This window comes from Sphaerodactylus townsendi, linkage group LG07 (assembly GCF_021028975.2).
Source record: "Sphaerodactylus townsendi isolate TG3544 linkage group LG07, MPM_Stown_v2.3, whole genome shotgun sequence".
Taxonomy (NCBI): Eukaryota; Metazoa; Chordata; class Lepidosauria; order Squamata; family Sphaerodactylidae; genus Sphaerodactylus; species Sphaerodactylus townsendi.
Genome location: NC_059431.1, coordinates 85,065,800 through 85,090,174, shown reverse-complemented (window position 1 = coordinate 85,090,174; position 24,375 = coordinate 85,065,800). Strand labels below are relative to the sequence as shown.

At 40.1% G+C, this 24,375-nt stretch overlaps 1 protein-coding gene across 14 annotated transcripts in view; it reads left to right on the top strand.

Annotated features, from left to right (window-relative positions):
* Positions 1-24,375, top strand: part of NFIB (nuclear factor I B) — a 361,340-nt gene that overhangs the window by 113,944 nt on the left and 223,021 nt on the right. For 8 of the 14 annotated variants that reach the window (XM_048503643.1, XM_048503639.1, XM_048503632.1 and 5 more), the window contains exon 2: positions 7,611-8,142. In XM_048503643.1, coding sequence (XP_048359600.1) covers positions 7,611-8,142 — 532 coding nt within the window. Of the gene's footprint in view, positions 1-1,179; positions 1,893-7,235; positions 7,257-7,610; positions 8,143-24,375 lie in introns of those variants that run through there. The other 6 variants (XM_048503636.1, XM_048503633.1, XM_048503642.1 and 3 more) reach the window with 5 other exon arrangements.

Below are 24,375 nucleotides of genomic sequence, written 5' to 3'. Positions count from 1 at the left end.
GCGAGATTGAAAGCAGACGAGTGTATTGCTACTGCGGGTTTTTTCTCCCCCTTTTCATTTTTTTTTCACCGCTTCCCTCAGGAGGGAACCGCCACCCATTGCCTCCCTGAGTTTTCTCCTTCAGGAGAAAAGGAAAAGCCCGCCTGGGAGGGACAGAGAGCCTCACAGGGAATGCTACACGCGTTTGAGAGAGCCCTCTGCTGCCAGGCGAGGGATGGGGGCCACGTGCAAGGGGGTCCCTGCGAGGGAAGCAGAAATAGTCTTGTAGGAAGAGGCCGCCTTTGCAACTTGAGGGGGAGGGGGGGAGACAAGCAAGGGTCTGGTCCCGTCTCTTCCTCCGCGGTCAGGCGTTAAGTGTACAATGCAGTAACCTTGCTCCGTATGTAGGCGACAGAAGAGCTGGGTTAGCAGACATTGCAAAGCATCCCCCCCCCCAATTGTTAGTTGGCTAATTAGTAGCGAACTGGCAAAGTTTCCCGCTTTGCATAGTTTGCCAGATCCGGGGTCTATAAAGCGAAAGATTTCTGGGTCTTTCTTCTCTCTCCAGTTCCTCCGGGGCCACCTCCCCCCACCTCTGTTTCGCGAGGGGATTTTACACTGTACTTTTTAAAGGAGGAACGGAGCATCGCGCCCTTTCCCCGCTCTTAAAGAATTTGTGCCACAACAGTCGTGACCTAATGCTGAACAGGATCCGCGCATTTCTATATATCCAGTTCAGTCCCCGGACGGTTAACTGTTGGAGAAGCGGTGTGTGTGTGCACATTTGCAAAATGTACACTCGGGCTCTCGTACTATATGAGATGATGATTAATAAAGAGGGAAGACGTGGAGCGGAGGGAGGGGGGGGAGAGAAGGAATGTGTTTGCAGCAGAGGGTGGAGGAGGAGTGTAATAAGCGATGATTGTGTAATTAAATAATAAACCCAAATCCCGAAGCCTGATTTGGGGACGAGAGCTTTAAGGGGGGAGGGGGTCAGAAAAGTGTGGTCGGTACACAAATGCCCCACCCGCTTGTTCCCCCCTTGAACTTCCAGGTTTTGCAGAAGGGAGTGCATAAAGGGTGGGGGAAGGGAATCAGGGAGGAGAAAGGGAGGGAAAGGGATTGATCGTTTTGAATTTTCAAGAGATCATTTTTATTACAGTGGGCGTTTGGGAAGCAGGCTCTGAACATTACCCACAGAGAAAGGGGGTGGAGGGGAGGGAGTGGAGAGACGGAGAGAGGCGCGAGCTGCTGCTGCGAGAGGAGCCCGGCGATTGCGCGCTGCTGCTGCTGCTGCTGCTGCGAAGTGTTTTGCAGCCTTGGGGGACGCGCGCGCACACGGGGCTCTTCCTTGCAAAGTTTCGCACGCCGGGATTTTCCTGCTTCGCTCCGCTGCTGCAACCTTGAACTTTGGCAACGCGGTTGACAGTACCGTGGCGTATCATCCCGCTCGCGGCTTTCTCCAAAAGCACTTTGCAAATCGAGGGGTGAAAAAAAAGAGGCATCGCGAGGGAGAAAAAAAGTCCTGTTTTTCTTCTTCTTCTCCCCCTTAACTCCCTGCATTCCATTCAGCGCCCCCCCCCCCCTTCCCAATCCACCAGCCAGCAACTGCAGCAACAGCGACGGAGCCGCCGAGAACAAGAGGGTTAAAAGTGTAGATTGGATTTCACCCCGGGAAATCCAGCGCTTGGAGTGAACTTGAATCTTTGCCTATTTAAGGAGGACTGGGGGGTTTGCGGCGAAGTTGCGGCGGTCCGGAGCGGAGCTCGCTCCTGACTCACTTCATCTTTTCACCGGCCTCCGACGACTGTAAGATGAACAGATGAAACCGCTGCCCTTTTGATCCTTTTCTCTCCGCAGAAGTGCGTGTTCAGAGCGAAGTCATGATGTATTCCCCCATCTGTCTCACTCAGGTACAGCCGCCTTTTTCTTTTGGACTTGAGGTCGGGCTACCGAATTGTTGGGGCTGCTCGGACAGGGCGTGCGATCCTTGTGCGTGATTTGCACAAATCTGCTCCCTGGTCACAGGTTGCGGGGCGGGAGGAAATAGTCTTTTAAAATGCCGCCGATGTATGCACAGTTCCGACGGGACGGGGGTGGGGGAATAACGGGGATTAAACCTTAGAAACAGCTATCCTTAAAAAGCAGGTTGAAAGCACATTGATGAGCTGGTTCTTGCCGTCTTTTCAGTTCTTATATTTAAGGGGCTCAGTGTCTACTTAGAAGGACTTGAAAGGGAAAGTGTTCCTTTCTTTTTAATTAAGCAACGACTGCCGTAATATAATACCACCCCATGCTGAATTAATCATATATTGCCTTTCAGATAATGTGAGATTGGTTTGAGGAAAGGTGACTGAACAATAGGGTATTTCTTGTTTGGATAGTCCAAAACACTGTTCCTGCTTAAGTATGGTGTGCCTAACTTTCTAAAGGCAGCATCCAAGGTCAAAAGCAAACTTGCCTGCAGACATTGGGCCTGCAGACATTTGTATTTACTTTGGGCATAAAAAGGAATACTTTTGTACATGGAATGTGAATTGATTAATGAACACCCAGACAGTGTAAAAATTGCTTAATAGAAGATGGTTCTCATGCAGATGAGATATTTACAGTTTTACCATATGGTGAGCCCTTTGGAATGATTGGTGGGACAAAATGTTTAGAATAAATAAAGGAACTGGAATACAGATTGAGATCCAGTGTAAATTGTAGCCTAGGAAGTGCTGTATGGGATGTGCAAGTATGTGCAGCATTTAACATTAGTATAGTTGACAGAATATATTCCTGGCAGTGAGTTACAAATGTGAATCTCTAAGGCAGTTCTGATGCTTAGGAGGATGCAATTTGAAGCATTTTCTTCAGGTTTTGTATTTATGATAGGTGTGGAATGAAGTATACTGCTTGCAGTGCATTTGTGATACAGTAAGAATAATTAAGATTTCATTTGACAGTCTTAGAAACATTTGTGGTTTTGAAGGACTGAAGTGTTCTCAGAATTATGAATGAAGATTAAAACAATGATAAGGCTTATTCACTGATTGGATACAGTCCTGTAGCTTTTTTGGCTCCCACGTTTTTATTGTTTATATTTTGCTTGGCATTAACAGGGATATTTTCATCAAGTTAACGTGAACTTAACTGGTGCAAAACAGGTGGAAATAGGTGGCATAAGATATCTGAGACATTTTACAAGTCAGCACCTTTGCCTGGAAGATATGTATTTGGGCTTATTGGTTTAGATACAGACACTATAATGTATTGTTAAAATTTTTCATTGGGTGCTCAGCTCTGAACAAAATTTGATAGTTCAGGAAATCTGCACTGAGTTCTGAAAATGTTTGCTTACTGGTTTCACCGCAACTTACTTGCAAATTTAGAATTGCTGTCTTTACCACATTATTTGGTATTTTGTGTTGATACTAGATATATTAGAGTTTGCATTGAATATTAAAAATAAGGGGATTTTATAAGGTGTAGGCTGGTGCTATTTCCTGGCTTTCCCCCCTGTTTTTTGCTATTTCCTGGCTTTTATACATGATTTTCAGAATCTTTTCACAGATGCCATAGAATAGTCTTATCAGTTACGTACTTGTGATATGCATATTTTAAAATTCCACTGTCGTATACAGGTAGTTGGTGTACAGTAATTTCAAAAGCACCCTTGGTAGAAGTGTATTTGCACAGTGCAGCTTTAATAGGTCAAGTAGTGTCTTCTGACTCTTTGAATTGAAATTTTTGTGCACAGTTGGCCCAAGAGTTTTGTATTTGCAAGTTATTTTATTTTGAAGACAGAGTGGCATATCACTGTATAATATACAGTTATTATATCTGATCAAAAATTATGTTGAAAATGTTCCCTAATTTTCTTGCTTGCACAGTGTTTGAGGTTAGTTGTGAAGGCCGATTATGCTGATATATTTGTGCTCAAAAATCCTAGAAAATACTGGAATAGAAAGAATTGTTGACGGACCAAAATCAGCTGCTGAAACATGCATAATATTTTTCTGCTTTAAAGAACCATATGAAAACTGTAGCTGGAAGTTGCAGTTGTTACTGTAGATATAAGGTCGCGATCTCAAGCATACTCCCTTGAAAGTAAACCACATTGAAATCAGTGAGGCAGAGAGTGATCTGTTCAAGTTGCCAAGAGGAATTCTGTACCTATGAAATTTATACCTGTTAAGGCAGATTACAGGACTAGCATTTTAATGCCTCCCTCTTCTATTTCGTACAACTAGGGTGTATTATGTAGTTGCTATCCTTTTTCTGCTCTCAGATTCTTGCAGGTTTTGTATTAGTACTAGCACAGGAACCCTTAAAGTTTCACAGTATTTTTCCCTGTTTAGTTCTGAGTAAAATAGAAGTAGCTGGTGTGAAATAGTACTACTTTTGGGGCAAGGAGGAGGACAGTCTCCCAAATTTACTAGAAAATAGATTATAGGAAAGGTCAGAAGATAGTAAAATGTGGGGAGGTGAAAATACTTTTTAATGTGATTATGAAGAGAGAACATGGCCTGCCTATCAAAACTATACTGTAGTTACAGCAGAATTATTTTTATTTTCACATTTGAAGATACACATTATACAAATTATCAGTGCATATGGAATAAACGTAGCCATTTGTTACAACATTTGAAAATCTTTATCTCCAGAAATCTTTGTTGCAAAATGCAGTTATGATTCTCCTGGGTAAGCGCTACATGCAACTTATTTTCCTGTATTGCATCTACCAGTATTAGGTACAACAGATCAGATTTCATATATGGCCATTCAGCCTGTTTTGAAGCGAATGTATGTGTTTGATCTCTGTTTAGAATACAGTTTGAGGTGTTATATTTAAAATAAAAACTCAAGATACAATTTGAAGATTTCCAAGTTATCCTATAATACCACTTAACATTGGAATTTTCAATTCTGCTTAAATGCATTATAGTTTTCCTCAAAGCATATACATTTGCTACTGCTGTGGTAACAAAACCTCTGAAGCTGTTCATGTACCCCTGACTTTAGCAATCCATTTAACATAGTTTAAAGATACAACATAATTTTCATTTCAGTACTAACCATTCTTCTAGGGAGCAAGTCCCATCGATTGCAGCAGGGCTTACTTCTGTGTAAGTGTATTTAGTTTATACTTTAATGCACTATAAGGTGTGCTGCCTAAAAGTAACATTAAAAATCTGAAACATCATAATTTCCTTGTTAAAATCCAAAATATCTTATAGATACAGTAGTGCATTCTGTTGTTACAGTATTTAGAATTATATTTAGAGCAATAATTTTAAGTTGTATAGTTGTATGTTTCTCCCTCACACTGCCTTCAATTATATACTTTTGCGGAATTCCATGCAATTCTGCCTGCTTTCTCAGTGTATTATTAAAATCCATATTTCTTTAATGGGGGTTCTATGCAGGTCAATTTCTGAAATGGGAAAATAAACTGTAGTAGTTAAGAAAAAATGGCACCAGAGTGTGTTGTGATAGGAAAGTCTTATCGTGGGCTGTGGTTGCTCTGAACGGTGCAGCCTTCCCACACAAAGAGTAGATTGTGGTTTAACTCTTTCCAGGATTTCGTTTATGAGCCCTCAGAGTGGCAGAAATGTACAAAGCTGTGCTGGAAACCACTGACTGCTTTAATTAATACTTCTTTGCCATTTTGCTGCTCTTTGTATTATAATCATTTAGTGCCCTGTTCAGTCTGGGTTTATGTTCTTTCCTCCTTATGGAACAGAAGTAATTCAGTAACTGAACTGCAATAGTTTTGCAGAATAAACTCTGAAAACTTATGCTTTCCTTTAATGTAAAGGTGGCAGAAGTTAGCATACACAGTAACACTCTGCACTAGCCAGGTTCATTTATTTAAAACTGTCTTCTTGGCTTAAAAATTAGTTTCGCTCAAGCCGTTTAAATAATGATGAACCTAGATATTTAATCACATTCTCTGCTTTTATTACTATTGCAAAGTTTATTTGGAATCAGTGAAATTTCAGTTGTATCTGTTTTTGCCTATTTTATTCTCTCGGAAAAAATACAATCAATTGATACAATTATAGTGTAATTAGTATACACTTTTTATAAGGAGTTCAAGTTGTTTGAGTGAGCTCAATAACGGGCTGATTCCGCATGGGCCCAAAACAGCAGTGTGAAAACGGTGTGAAAATGGTGTAAAAGGGTTTAAAACGGTGTAAAAGGGTCTATACTGTTTTCACACCATTTTCACACCGCTGTTTTTGGCCCATGCGGAATCAGCCTCAGAGAAATAAATAGCTACTTAATATAGTTAAAGAACAGAAATTGAATTCTGTTGGAGGACACACACATGTGGGGGGAGGGGAGGAACAACCTTCTCTCTTCCCCTCCCTCCCAGTTTTCTCTCCCAATTTAACTATGGAAGCGATTACTGTTCAGGCTGTTACAGTATGGAGAATTATTACATATGTGACAGAAGTTACTCAAAAATGTGAACATGTCTATAGGATACAGCTTAAAGTGGGAACATCCTGTTCTCCAAATAAATATAATTGTTAATATACTGACAACATTTAGGCTGAATCTCATCATTACAGTAAAGGCTAAAATTTAATAAATCTATATATCGCTTTGGAAAGCCATATGATAGGCAGTGCTCTTTGAAACTGTAAATACATTGCATGTATTTCAGAAAAGCAGTGGTGCAGTATTAATGTCACCCTGCCACAGGGTGCTGAAGCACAAAGAATGTGAAGTTTGTGCCAAGTCGTCCTTTTTCATTGTGTGCTTCAGATAGATTTTTAGGGGAGTTCAAATAATTGCCGCGTACTCGTGATCTGTTAACAAATTAACCAACTCTGTGGGGCTTTGAACCCCATAGTGGAGTATAGAAGAGTTGCTGAAGGAACTTTTGTACAATTTTTTTTGAGTTTATCAAATTTTATTTCACGAAGAAAAAGAGGGGTGACCAAGGACAATCAAAGTACAAAACTTTGTGGAGATCTTGTGCTGTGTCTTCTACTTCACTTCCTTTACTGTACCCTGATTTCTGTACTTATGACAGTGGGAATGATACTGTTTCAGTACTGGAATGTTGGGCAATTTATAAGAGGATGTGGATCATGTTGAGTAGCGCATGCTCTTTGTACCACCACCAGTTTTTTGCTGGATGCATGCTCCAAAAGCGGGAACTTAGCATATATTTGCTTTGTGCAGAGAAGAGATTTAAGCTGCACAATCTGATTCTGCTTTTTCATTGTTTCTGATCAGATGTTTTTAAAATTCTACCAGCATCCTTTCTAAACATGGTACTACTTGATGTGCTAGTGTGGGATAGTAAATGTTAGAAACTATGTATGTCTTTACTTTAAACCAGTGTACTCGTAACTCAGTGGAGGGCCAAAAGAAGGTGAGGTGGGAAAAGGTGTAGTTTTAATTTGCACAGCTGTATCTGTTATACAGAACTGGAGATGTTTTTACAGCTCTCCTGGCCATTTATGTAAGAATAAAAGCTGCTTAGATATGTCCACGGTGGTTACTTCACCTTAATTTTTACTTCAGATACTACATGTTTTCAAAGAGAAGTGCTGCTGTTGTCCTGATTGTGCAATTGGAACAGCTTTTTCACTTCATGCTTTCTTTGTTTCTGCTTTTTTCAACAGGATGAATTTCACCCATTCATTGAGGCTCTTCTTCCACACGTCCGTGCAATTGCCTACACTTGGTTCAACCTTCAGGCTCGAAAACGCAAATACTTTAAAAAACATGAAAAGCGAATGTCAAAGGATGAGGAAAGAGCAGTCAAAGATGAGCTACTTAGTGAAAAGCCTGAAATTAAACAGAAGTGGGCATCCAGGCTTCTCGCCAAGCTGCGCAAAGATATCCGCCAAGAGTATCGGGAGGATTTTGTGCTTACTGTTACTGGAAAGAAGCACCCATGCTGTGTATTGTCCAATCCTGACCAGAAGGGTAAGATTAGGAGGATCGACTGCCTGCGACAGGCAGACAAAGTCTGGCGTCTGGATCTAGTCATGGTGATCCTTTTCAAAGGTATCCCCTTGGAAAGTACAGATGGAGAACGGCTCATGAAATCCCCCCATTGCACAAATCCAGCACTTTGCGTCCAGCCCCACCACATAACAGTATCAGTCAAGGAGCTTGATTTGTTTCTGGCATACTATGTGCAGGATCAAGGTAGGTTGTTTTAATCTGTTTAACATTGTTTCTAAGGGCCTTGTTTTTTTAAGGAGAGTCTTTTAAACATTTGATTAATGATGTGTGTGTATATATATGTGTGTGTGTGTGTATGTGTGTATATATATATATATATGCATATGTATATATGTATGTGTGCATGTTTTAAATTAGTCTGCATACATGTACACCATTGCATGCTCATTTTTTTATTTGTAGGATTGTCATGTACCTCTGAGAGGCTATCTTCTGCTTTAAAGGCATTCCAAAATATGAAGGAAGTTACTGGTGTGTATTGCAAAACAACACTTTAATATTGAAACACTGGCACTCTGGTATTATTAATATAAGCAAATGCACACTTTCAGAATACCTTTTACACATCTACTTCTTTATTCACAAAGATTGCCACATGTGCCTACCACTTAATAGCATTAATAATAAAAAATTATACTGTAAATAACAGGACTAGGGAGGGAATGATCTTATAAAATATCTGGATATTATGGATCACTTGTGCAAATACCTAATATGTAATGGCTTTACTGATGTTTTCCGGTGTGGTCAATCTCCTCATATTTTCATCAAGGACGTTCTTTCTCTTCAGCGAAGATAAGCCTTTAAAATTTGTTTAAATGTGAAAACTCTCAAATTATATTTAAAATTCAGCAAACCACCCATGGAGCTATTATCAATTGCACAATTACTTCAATAATAATTCAGTCCAGCCATTTTTGAAACAAAGCAGACACTTTTGCTTTTTTTTTTACGCTTAAGTCTGTTGCATTAAGGATCTATCAAATCAGACTGTAGAAGCAGTCAACAATGGACATGTATGTTTTGGAGGTAACTTTCAATCTGGTCATGTTGGACTGTTTGCATATGGCGGATAATTGCATAAATTGGCTTGGTGTCCTAAAGGAAGTCACTTCTAGCTATTATTTCTTATTCCAGATTAAAATAAGGATGTGTTATATGAAAATAAATTGTATAGTATGTGAAATGAGAACTAAATGCTTTGGTTTGATTTTTATATCTAACCTATACTTTGTGTTAGTTCACATGACTCAATCATCTTTTGTCATGACAAAACTATAGTTGTCATGAATGTGTCATGCTTTCACAGCCTTAATTGCAGTGATCATATGACAAAAATACTATATACCACAGCTTTTGTGATCTAGGTTTAATAATGAAAGTATCTCCTTGTTCTTGTTTCCAGAACTGGGAGAATGTATACAAAATGTAGGGCCCCAAATCAGAGTAAATTGTCCCTTGATTCTCATAGAATCTAAGTGTCACTAACTTTCTCTTTATTTCATCTTAGTTATTTTGATCTGATTTCTCATTTGCATATTCTGCTAAAGGTAATTTGAATTAATGTCAGAATTAAAACCATTTTTTAAATGGAGCTTTCAAACATTTTCTTGGATATATATTGTTTCACCTCAGATTTTATTTAAAAAGGTTTGGCATGTGGTTTTCTAAAAATATCATACTTCAAAGATAGCTAGTAGATTGTGGTAAACTTCACTTGTCGTTGAAGTATGCCCATCAGAAAGTTAGCTACAGATGGAAACAGCATCATTGAAACATCTCTGCAGCCTGTTTGTGTGTATGTTTCGTCACATGCTATCCTTTGAAGTTGACAGATACACAACTTGAATTGAGGGGTGAGTTAAGGTAGAGGTGAACATTGACAGTCTTTCAGATACAAGCAGAGGCCATGGATTGTGTAAGAATTGTCAAAATAACCCTGGATCATGTAAACACTTTCCTAATGTCCTGACTTTTTCAGTATTTCTGCAGTTACTGACAAAATAACACTGGATGAAATGTTGGTACATCTCTTTACATCAAGTCACTTGTGGTGAGAATCTCACGTTTATTGCAGGCTCCTTCATACTGCTTTTTGAGAAATATGCTAACAACTTTAAAAATATTTCAGTTTTTAAAATTATTCTCTGTGTAATCTTCTCCAATCTGATTTTTGCATTTTGGCAGGCAGGATGGCAGTGATTTCCGGGCTTGCAAAATATAAGCACAATGTCAATCAAAGTAATTGTCTTTCATATAGGGTTGATTTTCTATTTTGATATATGAAAACTTACTTATTTGGTAATGGTTCATCAATAAGACATAGTAATTAAGGCCATTCTGAAAATAAAAAATAAAGAAAAAAGTTCTTAAATGAATATAAGGGTAAAATAGGCAGTCTTAAAAATCTTGGCTATATGCGTGAGGAAGAATAGTTTGAGTGCCAGTAATGGTTGCCAGTGGCACCAGGATTGGCATCGGACCTTCTTTGTTTAGCCTAGGATGCTTGTGATTTGTTGGTTGGCATCCGCATTGCAGAGCAGTGCAATGTTACAATATATTGGGATTTTCCTGATCTAGAAATGTCATTCCTTTTTGTACTTTGACAAGAGATTCTTCTGTTTGTACCTACATCTGTACTGAAGGAGGAAATGTAGACAAGTCTGTCAAGTTTGTCATTGACACTGCATATCTGTCTATCCTCCTTCCACATTTTTTCTAAAACCTGCTTCTCTCCCTTTCCCCAGTTTATTGCCAAATTATTAGTTACGTCTTAGATTTTTCAGCCACAAATACATTAAATGTTATCTGATTTGTTGTTCCTACCAATTGTCTGGGGCAGGAAATTATGCTTAAATATGGGTGTCTACAGGTGTTTAAAACAAGAAGCACTAAATAAATAATTTAAAAAATGGGTTTAGTGTCTGTTGAATTTATCTTTAAATGCCCTGATCACTGTATCTTGCTTGGCAGAAATTGAGTGGGATTCTTCTGTGTGTGCTGTTTCTTGTTGTCTAATAGAGGCTGCATTTGAGTCACTAAAATCATTTGGTGATTTTTGCTTTAATCACTGCAGCTCTTGTGCTGTGTTCCGTTTCTACAAGAACCGCCATTTTGTTTGTCAAGTGCCAGCAGAGTGGGGGAGGAAAAGCAGACAATGTGCTTGATGCCAATAATGGTTGCCAGTGGCACCGAGGTTGGCATCAAACCCTCTTTGTCTAGTTGCTGAATGCCTTTGATTCGTTGGTTGGCATCTGCATTGCAGTGGGCACATTGGAAAGTTTTTTGACAGTCGCTGAATGAAAGCTGTTGTATTTGTTTGCTGCAGTAGAACTTCATATAATAGAAATCTTTCCTCTAATAGATAACTTTTTAAAGTTCTACTGCAGCAGATTTTTAAAGTTCAAGTTTTTACTGAAATGCATTATGTGTGTTTTTCTTTTGTACAGAATTTAATCCTTATGTTGTCTGATTATTTTTGAAGATTTTCATATGGCTTCTGTGTAGCATAGCACCATGATAAATATTAAGAAAAGCTAAGAATGCCATCATATTAATAGATGAGCATCTATATGTCTTGATTTAAATTGCATAACTTCCCCATGTTTCTCATTCTGGTTATTTTGCATACTGTTTCAGTATTAGTATGTTGTGGTATCGCTTCTATTTACAAACAAAGAGTTCACTGAAAGTACTCTTTCAGCAGATAAGTACGCATCTGCCAAGTTTGGTGTAGTTCTGACACTCCTGAATTTCAGATGTACAGACTTAAACTCAATATTTTTAACTGCATACATTGTCTATCAGGGACTGATGAAAAGGTGAAGTCATTTCTGTTGATGTTTCCTAAACAGCTAGCATTAATATTGCTTTCCGGCTACCCACCATTATCTTGTTAATTACTAAGATGGATTAGCAGTTCTACCCAACGGGCTGAACTGAAGGAAGTCTGGCCTGTATGAGCCTCTGAATCGCCAGACTGTGTCCTGTCTGGAAGAAAGGAAAAAAGAGGGAGGGGGAGATTGCCCGGGTGTGTTGTGGAGGGGAAGCCGGTCTTTTACTGGAATGGACGAGAGAATTCTATGTGTGAAATTTGTTACCAAAACATTCTAGGAAGTTTGCATATGTTAAGAGATGACAACTCTTGTGTGCTGACATTATACACAAGCCACATGACTTCAGTATTCTTGGTTTTGAACCTGCTGATAATTACCAGGATGTGTGTTCACCGAGGGGCAAGGCAATACATTGCATTTTGAAAGCTATTTTCTGAGAATCTTACACCCAAGTCTGATCTGTACTGAACTTTGCTTTAACTTTCTCTTGAAACTCATGTTAGTTAACTTTCACTTTGGTGGCAGTTTTTCTAGTATTTCACAAGATTCCTGGAACTTAGTTTTCAAAAGAGTTTTGAAAACATTGTAGTTCACAGTTCAGTTCACCATTGCTTGTTTGTTTTCTTAGGATCCATCACATTTCTTAAAGATTAAATCTGTTTGGTTATTTTTAATAACCATAACATTGTCTAATTATTATGAATGCCCTTTCAAAGGACTTTGTCAGTATAGTATGCCTAAAAAAGTTATGGGACTTATGGTTGCAATGCATTTTTAAAACCTATTTATTTTGCAAACGTGGAAGCAGTTAAAACATATGCTGGAACTTCCTTGCTTTGGAGTTCTATTGCCATTATTAGAAAGGGATAGCATTACTCAAGTTCAGTGATACTTATCACACAGTCCATCGCATAGCACACTCTGTGTGAGTGTGAAGTACTGTCAAATCACAGCTGACATAGTGACCTTGTAGAGTTTTTAAGGCAAAAGATATAACAGAGGTGGTTTACCATTGCCTTTTTCCATAGCATTCATTTGGTACAGCTTTCATAAGATGTGTTATGTGATGCATACGAGTAGAGAGACTGGAAGCACATTTAATGGGTTAAAAACATGATTTGTAATATCACATTTATTAACTTAATAAACAGCTAAAGAAAATATTTTAAAGCTGAATATACATGTACTGCAAAGTTATTTTAATATTTCTATGAGGAGATATTCAGAACCCCATATGTGACCACATGAACATAGGTTTCATCAGTTCATTTTTAAGCAATTGTAATAAATTTGACTTGTACTCTTTTCAATAATTTTACAGACAATGCAGACATTTTTTGCAAAAACTGGTAAGCAGAATTGGTATTAGCAGAAGCAGTTGCTGTTACCACGTATTCTGGATTGTGTATGACAGGAAGTATGTGTGTTAAAGCACATAATCTAATATCGCTTTAAAGAGAAATATTGATATTCCTAAGGTGGAACAGAAAGGGAAGAAGTAATTTTAAATATTAAAATAGACATCTTTTGAATAGACATGATCTGTGTTTAAAGAAATATTTTGGATGGGTGTTTAGCCTTACTAGTGAATGCTAGTCCACAGAAATAACACTTCACATGTAATTTTGATTAAAATTAACAGGAATTTTGTATTTAAGCCTTACAAATTTAGGATGTAACTCTAATGTTTTATTTTTGATATTAATATCATGTCTGTGGCAACATTTTGTATTATCATACAATCCAGTCTAATTATGAAGAGGAAAGCATTCCTTGAGACACACCCAGTGTCATTCTAGGCTCTCTTCTAAGTCCATTGAGATCCGGGATGTAGAGGGTGCAACTCTTGGGCTGATTATACACTGGTGGTCTGCCCTGCGCTGAAGGGAGATTCTCTTTGCGCTGAGGAGAGATTCTGAGCTTCAGTTACGCCTTTGTCCCCCTCTCGCACGCACTACGTGGCAGACCCTATTGTCTCCGCTGTTTGTGAGAGTGGGCAAAGCGACCTTTTCCCTTGCTTGCAGGGAAGTTGGAACAAATGGCCGCTTAGGATGGGACCGATAGTGCCAGTTGCATGCAAAACACACCTAGTAAACGATACAGTGTATTCTTGAAACTGTCTCATTATCGAAAGTGTAAAAGTCTTTTAACTGTTGAGAAGTTTTAATTTGAGATAATTAGTTCATGAAATATAACCTTTTGGTATGCTTTACAAATATTATAAAATGGGTGTTCCAGAAGACAATAACTTGAACATTTTCATGTGTCTTCAAAGCATATGTCTTCTTTGCCTCCTGCCAAGGAAGACCAACACTTCGCTTTTGAGATTTCTGATCGTTAGGCTACAGTGCCAAGCATAACAACGGGGGAGACAGTAGGAATCTTTTCATTAAAAAGATAGTGTGCTCTTGTTATGTGTTGGAAATGTATTTGTGCTGTCAAAAATATGCTCCTAATACTTTAAAATTATTTAAAATATCAGTTGTCCTTTTCAAAATTAAGAAAGACCTTTGCAACTCATATGGTAGAAAAGTATTTCCCTTTGTATGATAGAGTTATTACCGAACCTCTTTCTTTAATATGTATATCTACAATATATAGTACATGTATGCCATCATATCCTTTTATTTTGTGTGCTTTATATTTCCACATCAACATTTTTTGTTTTTTTGTTTATCCAGATACCATAATGTCAAAGAAATCCCAAACAAATCTGAAATGAACAAGAATGTTTGAGAGATGATATTAAGCCGTTGCCAGTCTTTTCTTGAGCATATAATTATTTTGAATTATTTTGAGATTTCTAAATATTAGTAGCTAAAAGTAGCAACTACTTTTTTTCTGGGTACAATTCTCAACACTCCAAACTCATTGGGGTTAAAGAGGCTCTGGTAGATGTAGGATTTAAGTATCATTAGAACAGGTAAGTCAGTCATCTTGAAGGGCTTTGAAATTACATAATACAGAATTGACGTAACTGTGTTTGAAAAGGAAAAGATGCATTTTTTGTGCAGATGCAAAGAGAAAATAGTTCCTTCTAGCATTTTTCTAGTCTCTTTTGCAAATATTTTTTTATGACAGGTTTATGGATTAATCTTAAATATACTCAGAAGAAAATCTCATATTCAGTGGGGTTTATTCTCAGGAAAGTATCTGTAGGATCGCAGTCTTGCTTTTATTTATTAACTTCATTTGGACCTTTCGTTCCTCCCCAATGGGATGCATGGCAGCTTATATCATGCTTTTCTCCTCTATTTTATCCTCAGGGCAAACCCGTGAGGTAGATTAGGCTAAGAAAGGATAATTTCCCAATGTCAACCAATAGGCTTCTATGGCAGAGTTAGATTTTGAACCTGTCTCCCAGATCCTACTCCAGATTCTGCTCCAGGACTCCCAGATCCTACTCCAGGACTTTGACCACTACGCTTTCATGTTAAGCTGCAATCCTTCATATAATTATGCAGAATTTGGCTACAGTTCCGTAAGATAGCTGTATCTACAGAATTTTGTGTACAGTTTTGTACAGTGTACAGTTGTTCTGTCATTTCAACAATGAAGAGGAAAGCATGACAGGACTCTTTACCATTTGTGTAATTGTAGTCCTATATTATATTAAAATAATGGATGCGGCTGATTTCTTTGAACTAGAAATATGAAACATTCCATCTGAGGGATTCATTAACTGAAGAACTAAATATATATTTTAGCTAGCTTTTGTTGTGCAACATTTCAATATTTGAACATCTTTTGTGCTACAAAATATTTTTGCTCCATATCTGTGGAACGGAATATCAAGATATCCATTGACTCAAGTTCCTGCTTGAATATGACTGTGCAGAAAGTGGTATACGGAAGTTCTGGTGTGTAGGAGAGGGAAGCATCTACCCTGCTTTGTGTATGTGTATAACTTCAATTAATTGAATTGAGAATTAGGAGGGATGACCATCTCAGTTCCAAGATTTAAGAGTGTGAAAACTATTCTTAGCCAGGGCAACTTGTATTTTATCATGCTGACATCTGCAGTTTCTGGATGGATTACCTTAAATTTGTTATGCCATGTTAAAAGCCTTGTTTTACGAGGCTGGCCTCAGCTTCTGGCCTCAGTGTCAGGAACCCTGCTATGTGATGCAGAATGTCTTGTTAGGTTTAATTGACCAAAGCTGATTTGTTAAAACAATTCATTTGCGCAAGTAACTTAGGCTCAGGCCAAGCTGCTACCTGAATCTTTTGACCTTGACTTGTCTGGGTCATGAAATGGCTACGAACTCCTTGACCTTTCTGTTGTATGGAAGTGTCACTATTTCTTCTGGTTCTTTTATGGTAACAGCTGACAAGAAGGATTCAGCCCTTCTTTACACCCCAGTGGGCTTCAAGTCAGCTTCTGGAATTGCTGTGTCTTCTCTTTGAGGGGTCTGGCTGCACTCTTAGTTTTCTTTTGTTTTCTGACAATGATGGGGACAAATTGGCAGTCCCTGTTTGTGCAGAAGGGATAGCAAAAGGGATTTGTGCTCCTACAGGAATGTGGTTTTAACTCTGTTTCTTTCTGCTCAAGCATAGCTTTCAAATTAACCTTTTTCGGAGGGGAGTGAGCAAATGGTTATTCTGATGATGACCATGTTGTGAATAATGCCTGCGTAGATGCACATGGTGAGAAAAAGTTCAAAAAGGTTATCATTTCTAGAAGTGTTGACTTCCCTGGTATGCAAGAGTAGACATGGCTTGAATTTTAGTAGATAGGTGAATTTGGAAGTATGGTTTAAATCATTGTGAACTTTGCAATTTTTAGGAATCATATAATACTTAACAAAAGTTATGCGTGAAACTGTGTATTTTGAGTTTTTAAAGTGCTAACTAAATTTGGACCTTGACAGTGTTTTGCTCCCTGTTATTAAACATAAAGTGGCATACGCAAGAATGTTAGGAACATATTGACTTCTCAGTCAATTGATTATTGAAGTTAGAAAAGAGGGTGAGATATGTAGCTAGATGTGCAGGGGGATGAGTTTGTGTTTAATGCTGTTGGTGCTGAGCTTGCTGTATTCATGGCTCTTAATCTTCCTGTTTCACATTAGTAAGTCTTTAAGGCTGGAAGAGTGCGAGGACTATATGTGGAAATTCACTCTCTTCCAGGGTTCATATGGTTTGTCACGTAAATAAAACAAATGAAACTGCTTTATACTGAGTCAGACTGTATGTTAGGGTCAAGCTAGTCACGCCAGGAGTCAAGTTGGATCAGGACTATACCCCTCCTTCCTGCGCTGTATTTTGAGACAAATAGCGCACCATATCACTTGAAAATTCTAGTTCCCTAGTATAACCTCTGTTAACCCTACTTGGGACTGGCATTACATCTTGTTTGTCCCTTAGTATTATATACTTTGACTGGCAGCAACTCTCAAGTAGAGCTGCTACTAAAGAAAAAAATCAGATCCCTTTCACAAAGGTAAAAGTAGTCCCCTGTGTAAACATCAGATTATTACTGACCATGAGGTGACATCACATCACAACCTTTACTAGGCAGACTTTGTTTACAGAGTGGTTTGCCATTGTCTTCCCCAGTTGCTTATACTTTGCCCCCAGTAAGTTGGTTACTTATTTTACCAGCCCTGGAGGAATGGAAGGCTGAGTCAACCTTGAGCTGGCTACCTGAAATTGACTTCCATCAGGATTGAACTAAGGTCAAGAGCAGAGCTTTTGACTGTAATACTACAGCTTACCACTCTGCACCACATATAATTTCTTCCATGCCACTGCTGCCGCCACCACCACCACCACCACCACCATCATCATGGTAGATTTATTGTTGTTGTTGTTGTTGTTGCTGCTGCTGCTGCTGTTGTTGTTGTTGTTATTATTATTATTATTATTGTAGATTTCACAGGTGCCATATCTTTAGCTGGTTGTTGGCCTTTGTTACAATTTGAGCCTCACCCAGAGGTCTAGGAAGTCGTAATGTATCGGCGTAGTATTTGTGCGGATCCCAGCAGGGCTGCCTTCTGAATTTGACAGATGTCAATTCGAAGATGTTTCAAGTGCTGCCCTAGTGTTTTTGGGATGGCGCCCAGCATGCCGATCACCACTGGGACGACCTCAGCTGGTTTGTGCCTTTTTCTTATTGGTAGTAATTTGATTTCTATCTTGTCCTGGATCTTAAGAACCTGCAAAAACAAATTCCACCTGCATGAAAGAACTTTGACCTGGTAATCAAACAGTCCCTGATGTCACATAACACTCCTTTTTTTTTTTTAAGAGAAGGGCATTTCAAAAGTATGGAGTGGTGTTCTATGCTTCAATTTTAAAAAAGTGAAAAATTCTGTTTGCTCTGCCAAAGACCTTTGGAAGCTCCTGGATGGTGGCCTGTTGCTAGAATTTCCAGTTAAGAGACATTAATATTGGCTATTTGCAAGTTGGGTAGACATTGTGATCAGCCATGCAATATATTATGAACTAGTGGGCCCAGACACACTTTGCTGTGGCAATTGTCCTTCCCATCGTAGTCCGCAACCCACACGGATGTCCATGCAGGTCCAATGATCCCCAACGTAGCCTTTTGGGGTGGTCAAATGGAATCCCTCTTTCCCCTTTCAATTCACATCGTTATATGGTGCTGTCTTGTTTTTTTAGTATAAGGTAACCCTTTCCATTCCACAGCGGAACTGTCCAGAGTGCGAATCCCGCTGTCCATGAGGCTGGTTGCCACGCTCAGTCCTGGCTTGGGGAAGGCAGAACTGGGGCAAGGAGGCTATCCCAGTCAGGCAGCAGAGGCAGGGTGGTGAGGCGCTCAGATCGAGGCCAGCTCCCTGGGTTCTTCAAGGGCCATGTGCAAAAGAAGCGGAGCCAGTAGTGTTGGTTCGCCTCCACCCCGCGGATTTTCTTAGAAGAAAAAGGCAAACTCCAGCTCCCTTTTAGTAAAAGAGAGCTGTGGCGAATATGGGTGAGGAAGTGGGTAAGTGGTGGTTGGATGTGAGGGAGGGCAGAGTGAGGTGTGTGAGAATGAGCTGGATGTGTATTGTGTGGTAGAGTGGGTGAGGCACAGAGAGTGAAAGTTATCTGTGTGTGGGGGGGGAACCCCACCTGACGTCTCACATGGCAAAGTATATATGTGTTTCACTTCCAGTCGTATTACCTAACAGTATTGCCTATTTACTGTTTTCACTGCTCATCTCTGCTCATCTGCGCGAACATTCTAAGCCCTCATACCAAGCCCTCAAGCCACAGACAGGCTGCATGAACATTCTGACAGTTGAACACAAACAGCTTTATGGCCTGGTGCGCCAGGAAAAAGACGTTTTACCCGGCTCAGGTATGGACTTTCGGTGATTTGAAGGTCCGATTACCTGCCCGCAACAGGGAGGGACGTCCTGTGAAAATTTGGGGGCGATCCGTCCGGCATCTTTTGAGGGAGACCATCAGGGACAAACACACTGTTAGATTTTTATATATTAGAGACCTTGTACTGCTTGTACTTTCTTGTTTTGGATGTATCTACTACACTAATGCTTAAATTGGTTGAAACTGAAACAAAAACATCTAATTAGTAATTCTAACTGCATGGATCTATTGTGCATTAACCTTCCCTTCCCATTCTCGTCCTCTCTCGCGTCTGTTAGCTCTCACCTGGCACAATTGTTTCGATTGTTCATTCGGTCACCTCCTTGTCGGAGGGGGCTGCAAATTCCCAACTGGATATTGTCAGTGAGGCATTTATGAGCTTTTTTTGCGGATAAAGTCGCGTCGCTCCGCCAGGACCTTCCGACCACGATTGAGACAGTTAGTGAACTGGAGGCTCCGTGGCCATCTTCCGATCCTTGCCTGGATCAGTTTTCCCTGCTCTCAGAGTCTGATGTCGACAGAGTCCTGGCTGCTGTTAGACCTACAACTTTCCTCTGGACCTGTGCCCCTCCTGGCTAGTTAAGGCCTGCTGGGGGGAGCTGCGACCCCACCTGTTGAGCATTATTAACAACTCCCTTGAGCAAGGAGATTTCCCGGGTGGGTTGAAGGAGGTGGTGGTCCGCCCATTCTTGAAAAGATCATCCTTAGATCCTAGTGATCTGGCCAATTACTGCCCAGCCTCGAATCTTTCGTTTCTGGGTAAGGTAATTGAGAGAGTGGTGTTGGAGCAACTTCAGGCCTTTCTGGAGGACACATCAGCGCTCGATTTCTTCCAGTCTTACTTCTGTGCTGGGCATGGGATGGAGACTGTCCTTGTCACTGTCACAGATACGCTCTGCATGCATTTTGACCGAGGCGGATCAGCTCTGCTTGTGTTGCTTGATCTTACCGCAGCGTTTGATGAGGTCGATCATGACCTTTTGCCCCACTGCTGGCTGCGTCTGGGGTGCAGGGCACTGTCCTTCAGTGGATTGCCTCGTTTCTCCATGATAGGGGCCAGCAGGTATGGTGCGGGGACCAAGTCTCCCAGTGGTGCCCACTTTATTGTGGTGTGCCCCAGGGGGCCTTATTATCCCCGCTCTTATTTAATATCTACATGCGACCCCTTGCTCAACTGGTGCGGAGCTTTGGGCTGGTTTGTCACCAATATGCTGATGACACCCAGCTCATTCTGTTAACAGAGGGGGGGACGGCCTCCGCCCCTGCGGCTCTACAGCATTGTTTGAAGGTGGTCGCTGGTTGGCTGAAGCAGAGCAGGTTAAAACTTAATCCATCGAAGACGGAGGTCCTCTGGCTGGGCCGCGGGGGGGGGGGGTGGAGATTGGGGATTTCCACCCGCCAGTGTTGGAAGGGGTCTCATTGGGCCCAACCTCGCTGGCTTGTAGCCTCGGGGTCCACCTAGATTCTTCATTATCTGTGGAGAGACAGGTGGCTTGTGTTACCTGAACGGCTTTTTTCCATCTTCACCAAGCGCGGCGGCTGGTCCCCTATTTCTCCCTGGTAGACCTGGCCACAGTGATCCATGCCATTGTCACCTTCAGGCTAGACTACTGTAACTCGCTCTATGCGGGCCTTCCCTTGCAACTGATCTGGAAATTGAAGCTGGTCCAGAATGGAGCGGCTCGGCTCTTGACAGGTGGTTCCTTTAGAGATCATATTACCCCTGTGCTGTGCCGTCTGAACTGACTCCCAGTGGAATTCCGGATCATCTTCAAGGTGTTGGAGTTGACCTTTAAGGCCCGTAGTGGCTTGGGGCCTTCTATACTCATGGTAGAACTGCGCTCTTACCCCTTATAGTCCCTAATAGGCCTCTCTGTGGCTTGGTAGAGGCTAATTCTTCTGGTAGTCGCCGCCCCTCGTCAAGGCAAGCCTGGCTTTCTACTCCAGGCTAGGGCCTTTACAGCTCCTCCTGGGTCTCTGTCCTGGTGGAATGCTCTCACCATTCTGCTGTCCTGGCACCTATGGACCTTTGGTGAGTTCCGCAGGGCCTGTAAGACCGAGTTATTCCACCGGGCCTTTGGGGATGCCAGCCGCAGACTGCCTGCCCCCCTCTGAAGCCCCCACAACAGTTTTGCCATCTCCGGCATTGCCTGATTGCTGACCCCATCTATCTTTGGGCAATGCTGGCCCTCCTGGCCTTTGGTTTGGGCGCCATCTGTGCCTGTATTTGTATCTGTAATTTTATATGAATTCGCTGCTAAAATGTATTTTAATGTTTTATTGGTATATTGTATTTATGATATTTGTATTGTATCTGTTTTATGTTTCATTGTACACTGCCCAGAGCCCTTCGGGGGTTGGGCGGTTTATCAATAATAATAATAATAATAATAATAATAATAATAATAATAATAATAATAATAATAATAATAATAATAATAAATACCACCTGTCCCCACCCTCATCCAATTTTCTGCCTTTATTATTTGGTCCAGAGCACTATTTTGGGGTGTGTGTGAAGGTTCAAAGGCTAACTTTTAAAACTTAAAATGGTAACATTTTATTTTACTACAGTGCTCCACTGGCTTGGTTGCAATCAGAGAGTTACTTTTAGTTATTATGCAATTGTTTATTTGCTCTTTAAAAAGTATGGTAACTGCGTTGACCAGATCTGGCTTTCTAGATGCAGGCTGCAGTATAGTGATTTTATGTGTATGTAATTAAAGTCTGCATTCTAGACCTTGTAAATGTAGAACATAGAATACTTGTGAAAAAAATATAGTTTCTGAAATTGATATAATTATTGAAAGGTGGTCGTGCTCTCTTTGGCTAAGTACTGTTTGTTGGTGTAATTTAATTGTGTTCAGGATTATAGTTGTAAAGTCTTACACGGCTGTGTTTGGTTGGATCCAGGGCTTCTGTGAAGTTGAGTAAGAGCAGGTTGAGTTCACCTGTTTTTATCTGCTTACTGCAGTCTGCTGTGACACATGGACATGCTCTTTACCTTCAGCAGCTGCTTTCTGGACTGTGAGAGTAGGTGAAAAAGTAGAACCTATGAAGTTGCTTTGTTTGCAGAGGTCTTGGAGCCAACCCATCATTTTTACAGATTTAAGCTTCTTGGCTTAAAGTTCATTTGTATGTTCCGGTAAGAATTCCATACGTTAATCTCTTTTATATTGTATAATTATTTTAAGTATGTAATAACCTGAATATTTTGACATGATTTTTGTAGTTATCCGGCAACAATTTCTATTCTATTTTACAGGCTTCATATAAAGGGGAAAGCTGCTTATAGTAATATGAGGATCACTGGTTTTTCAGTAATTAAATAGACTTGTTATACTGCATTAATCCTTTTTGGAACATTTGGAATGACTTCTTAGCACTAACAGACATCATTAGGACCCTCAATTAATCTGCTTTTCCCCCTTCTACATCTGTCTAATATAAAGTGGGCATACATGAAACTGTATTTATTGATAAGATGAAAACCTCCAGAGGCAAAAATTAAAGGGTTTTTTTTGGCTGTCAAGTCACAGCGAACCTATGGCAACCATGTAAGATTTTCAAGACAAGATTGACAGAGCTGGTTTGCCATTGCCTGCCTCTGCAGACCAACCCTGGTATTTCTTTTGGTCTCCCATTCAAATGCTGACCAGGGCCAACCCAGCTTGATTTCTGGGATGTGATGAGATCAGACTAGTCTGGGATATCCAGGTTAGGGCTAAATAGCCATGGAGAACTTTAAATGATATGATGAAAGATGTAAATTGAGAGAAGCGGAATCGATATTCAGGTGATAGTGAATTACAAATTGCTTTATGTTGTAAAGAGTCTAGAAATCTCTAGCCATTATTTTCAAGTGGGCAAGGTCTCAGGTTGTATTCTCAAACTCTTTGGAATGTGGGAATTATGAAATCAGAAAAAAAAGGATAACTGCAGAGCTTTAAAAACATTGTGTTTAAAATATTTATATTTTACTTTTCAACTCAGAGAAATTTCATGCTAGTTTCCCCTTCTTCAGTTAATAAGAAATATGTTATGAATATTAAGAGGATAGTTTTAGTTCATTTTCTCTAATAGTGGATACCCATGCTGAGTGAGATAGGGAATGGGAGTGTGATGCTTTCTGTGGTTGCCATCCTGGCCACAGTCATTTGAGAGGAAGCTCAATTTGGATCTTTGAGGCACATTTCCAAGTCAGTACACTTAGAATTTGGGCACTGATGGACAGACTGCAGGCATGTATTTTTGCAGCAGGGTCGATCCTATTGGTTTACTCTGGATACATATTCCTGAGCGGATGAGTTGGGTGGAGAGCATTCTCCAGTCAGTAGATAATATGTTCATATCTGTGAAAGTGAGTTATTTAATGGGAATGGTTTCAGATGGATTGGCTGTGTTGGTTTGCAGTAGAAGAGTAAGATTCAAGTCCAGTAGCACCTTAAAGACCAACACATTTCCATGGTATAAGCTTTTGAGAGTCAAAACTCTTGTAGTTGACAAAGGGAGTTTTGACTCTAGAAAGTTTATACCTTGGAAATCTTGCTTGTCTTTATGGTGCTACTGGACTGAAACCTTGCTCTTTAATGGAGAGCTTACAGATAAATATGAAGGTAAAGTGTTAGCTATACCTAGGTACATCCACTTCTCATCACTTTGGGTAGCTTAGGGCCAAAGTATATGAGATCGTGTTGGTTTTCTGTGAGTTGGACTCTCATATCTTTATGATTCTTTAAATCGATACAACTCATACTGATTGTGCTTTCCTGTTTGTGTGTAGGGGGGATATATGCACTGGGAAAACACCGTGAAGTCCTTGTTCCTCAGGATCACAATCAGAATTCAGTTCTCTGCCCTACGCCCCACACAGGTTTCTATAAGGGTTTTCTAACATCTCACCTAGTTTAGTGTTCTCTATGTTTTATGTATGGAAGGGGAAAGAAAATGCTGTATGACATAGTTCATCTTGAAAAAGAGTTTATGCATTTCTTTTTCTCTGTATGGGCTCCCCGTTATATTGATAGAGATCCTTAAACAAAATGAAGCTGTGATCTCCTAATTCTTTTGAGTCCTGTTACAAGCAATAACAGTATGTGTTTCTTTTCCCTAATCTGTTGTAATGCTGTCCTGTTTTGAATAGTTCAATACTATTTCAAACCATGTGCCTGGGACCAACCAACACAGCCAGGAGGAATGGCTATGAGGCACTTGTGCTGGATCATTCAAATGAGACTATTGAGTAGTA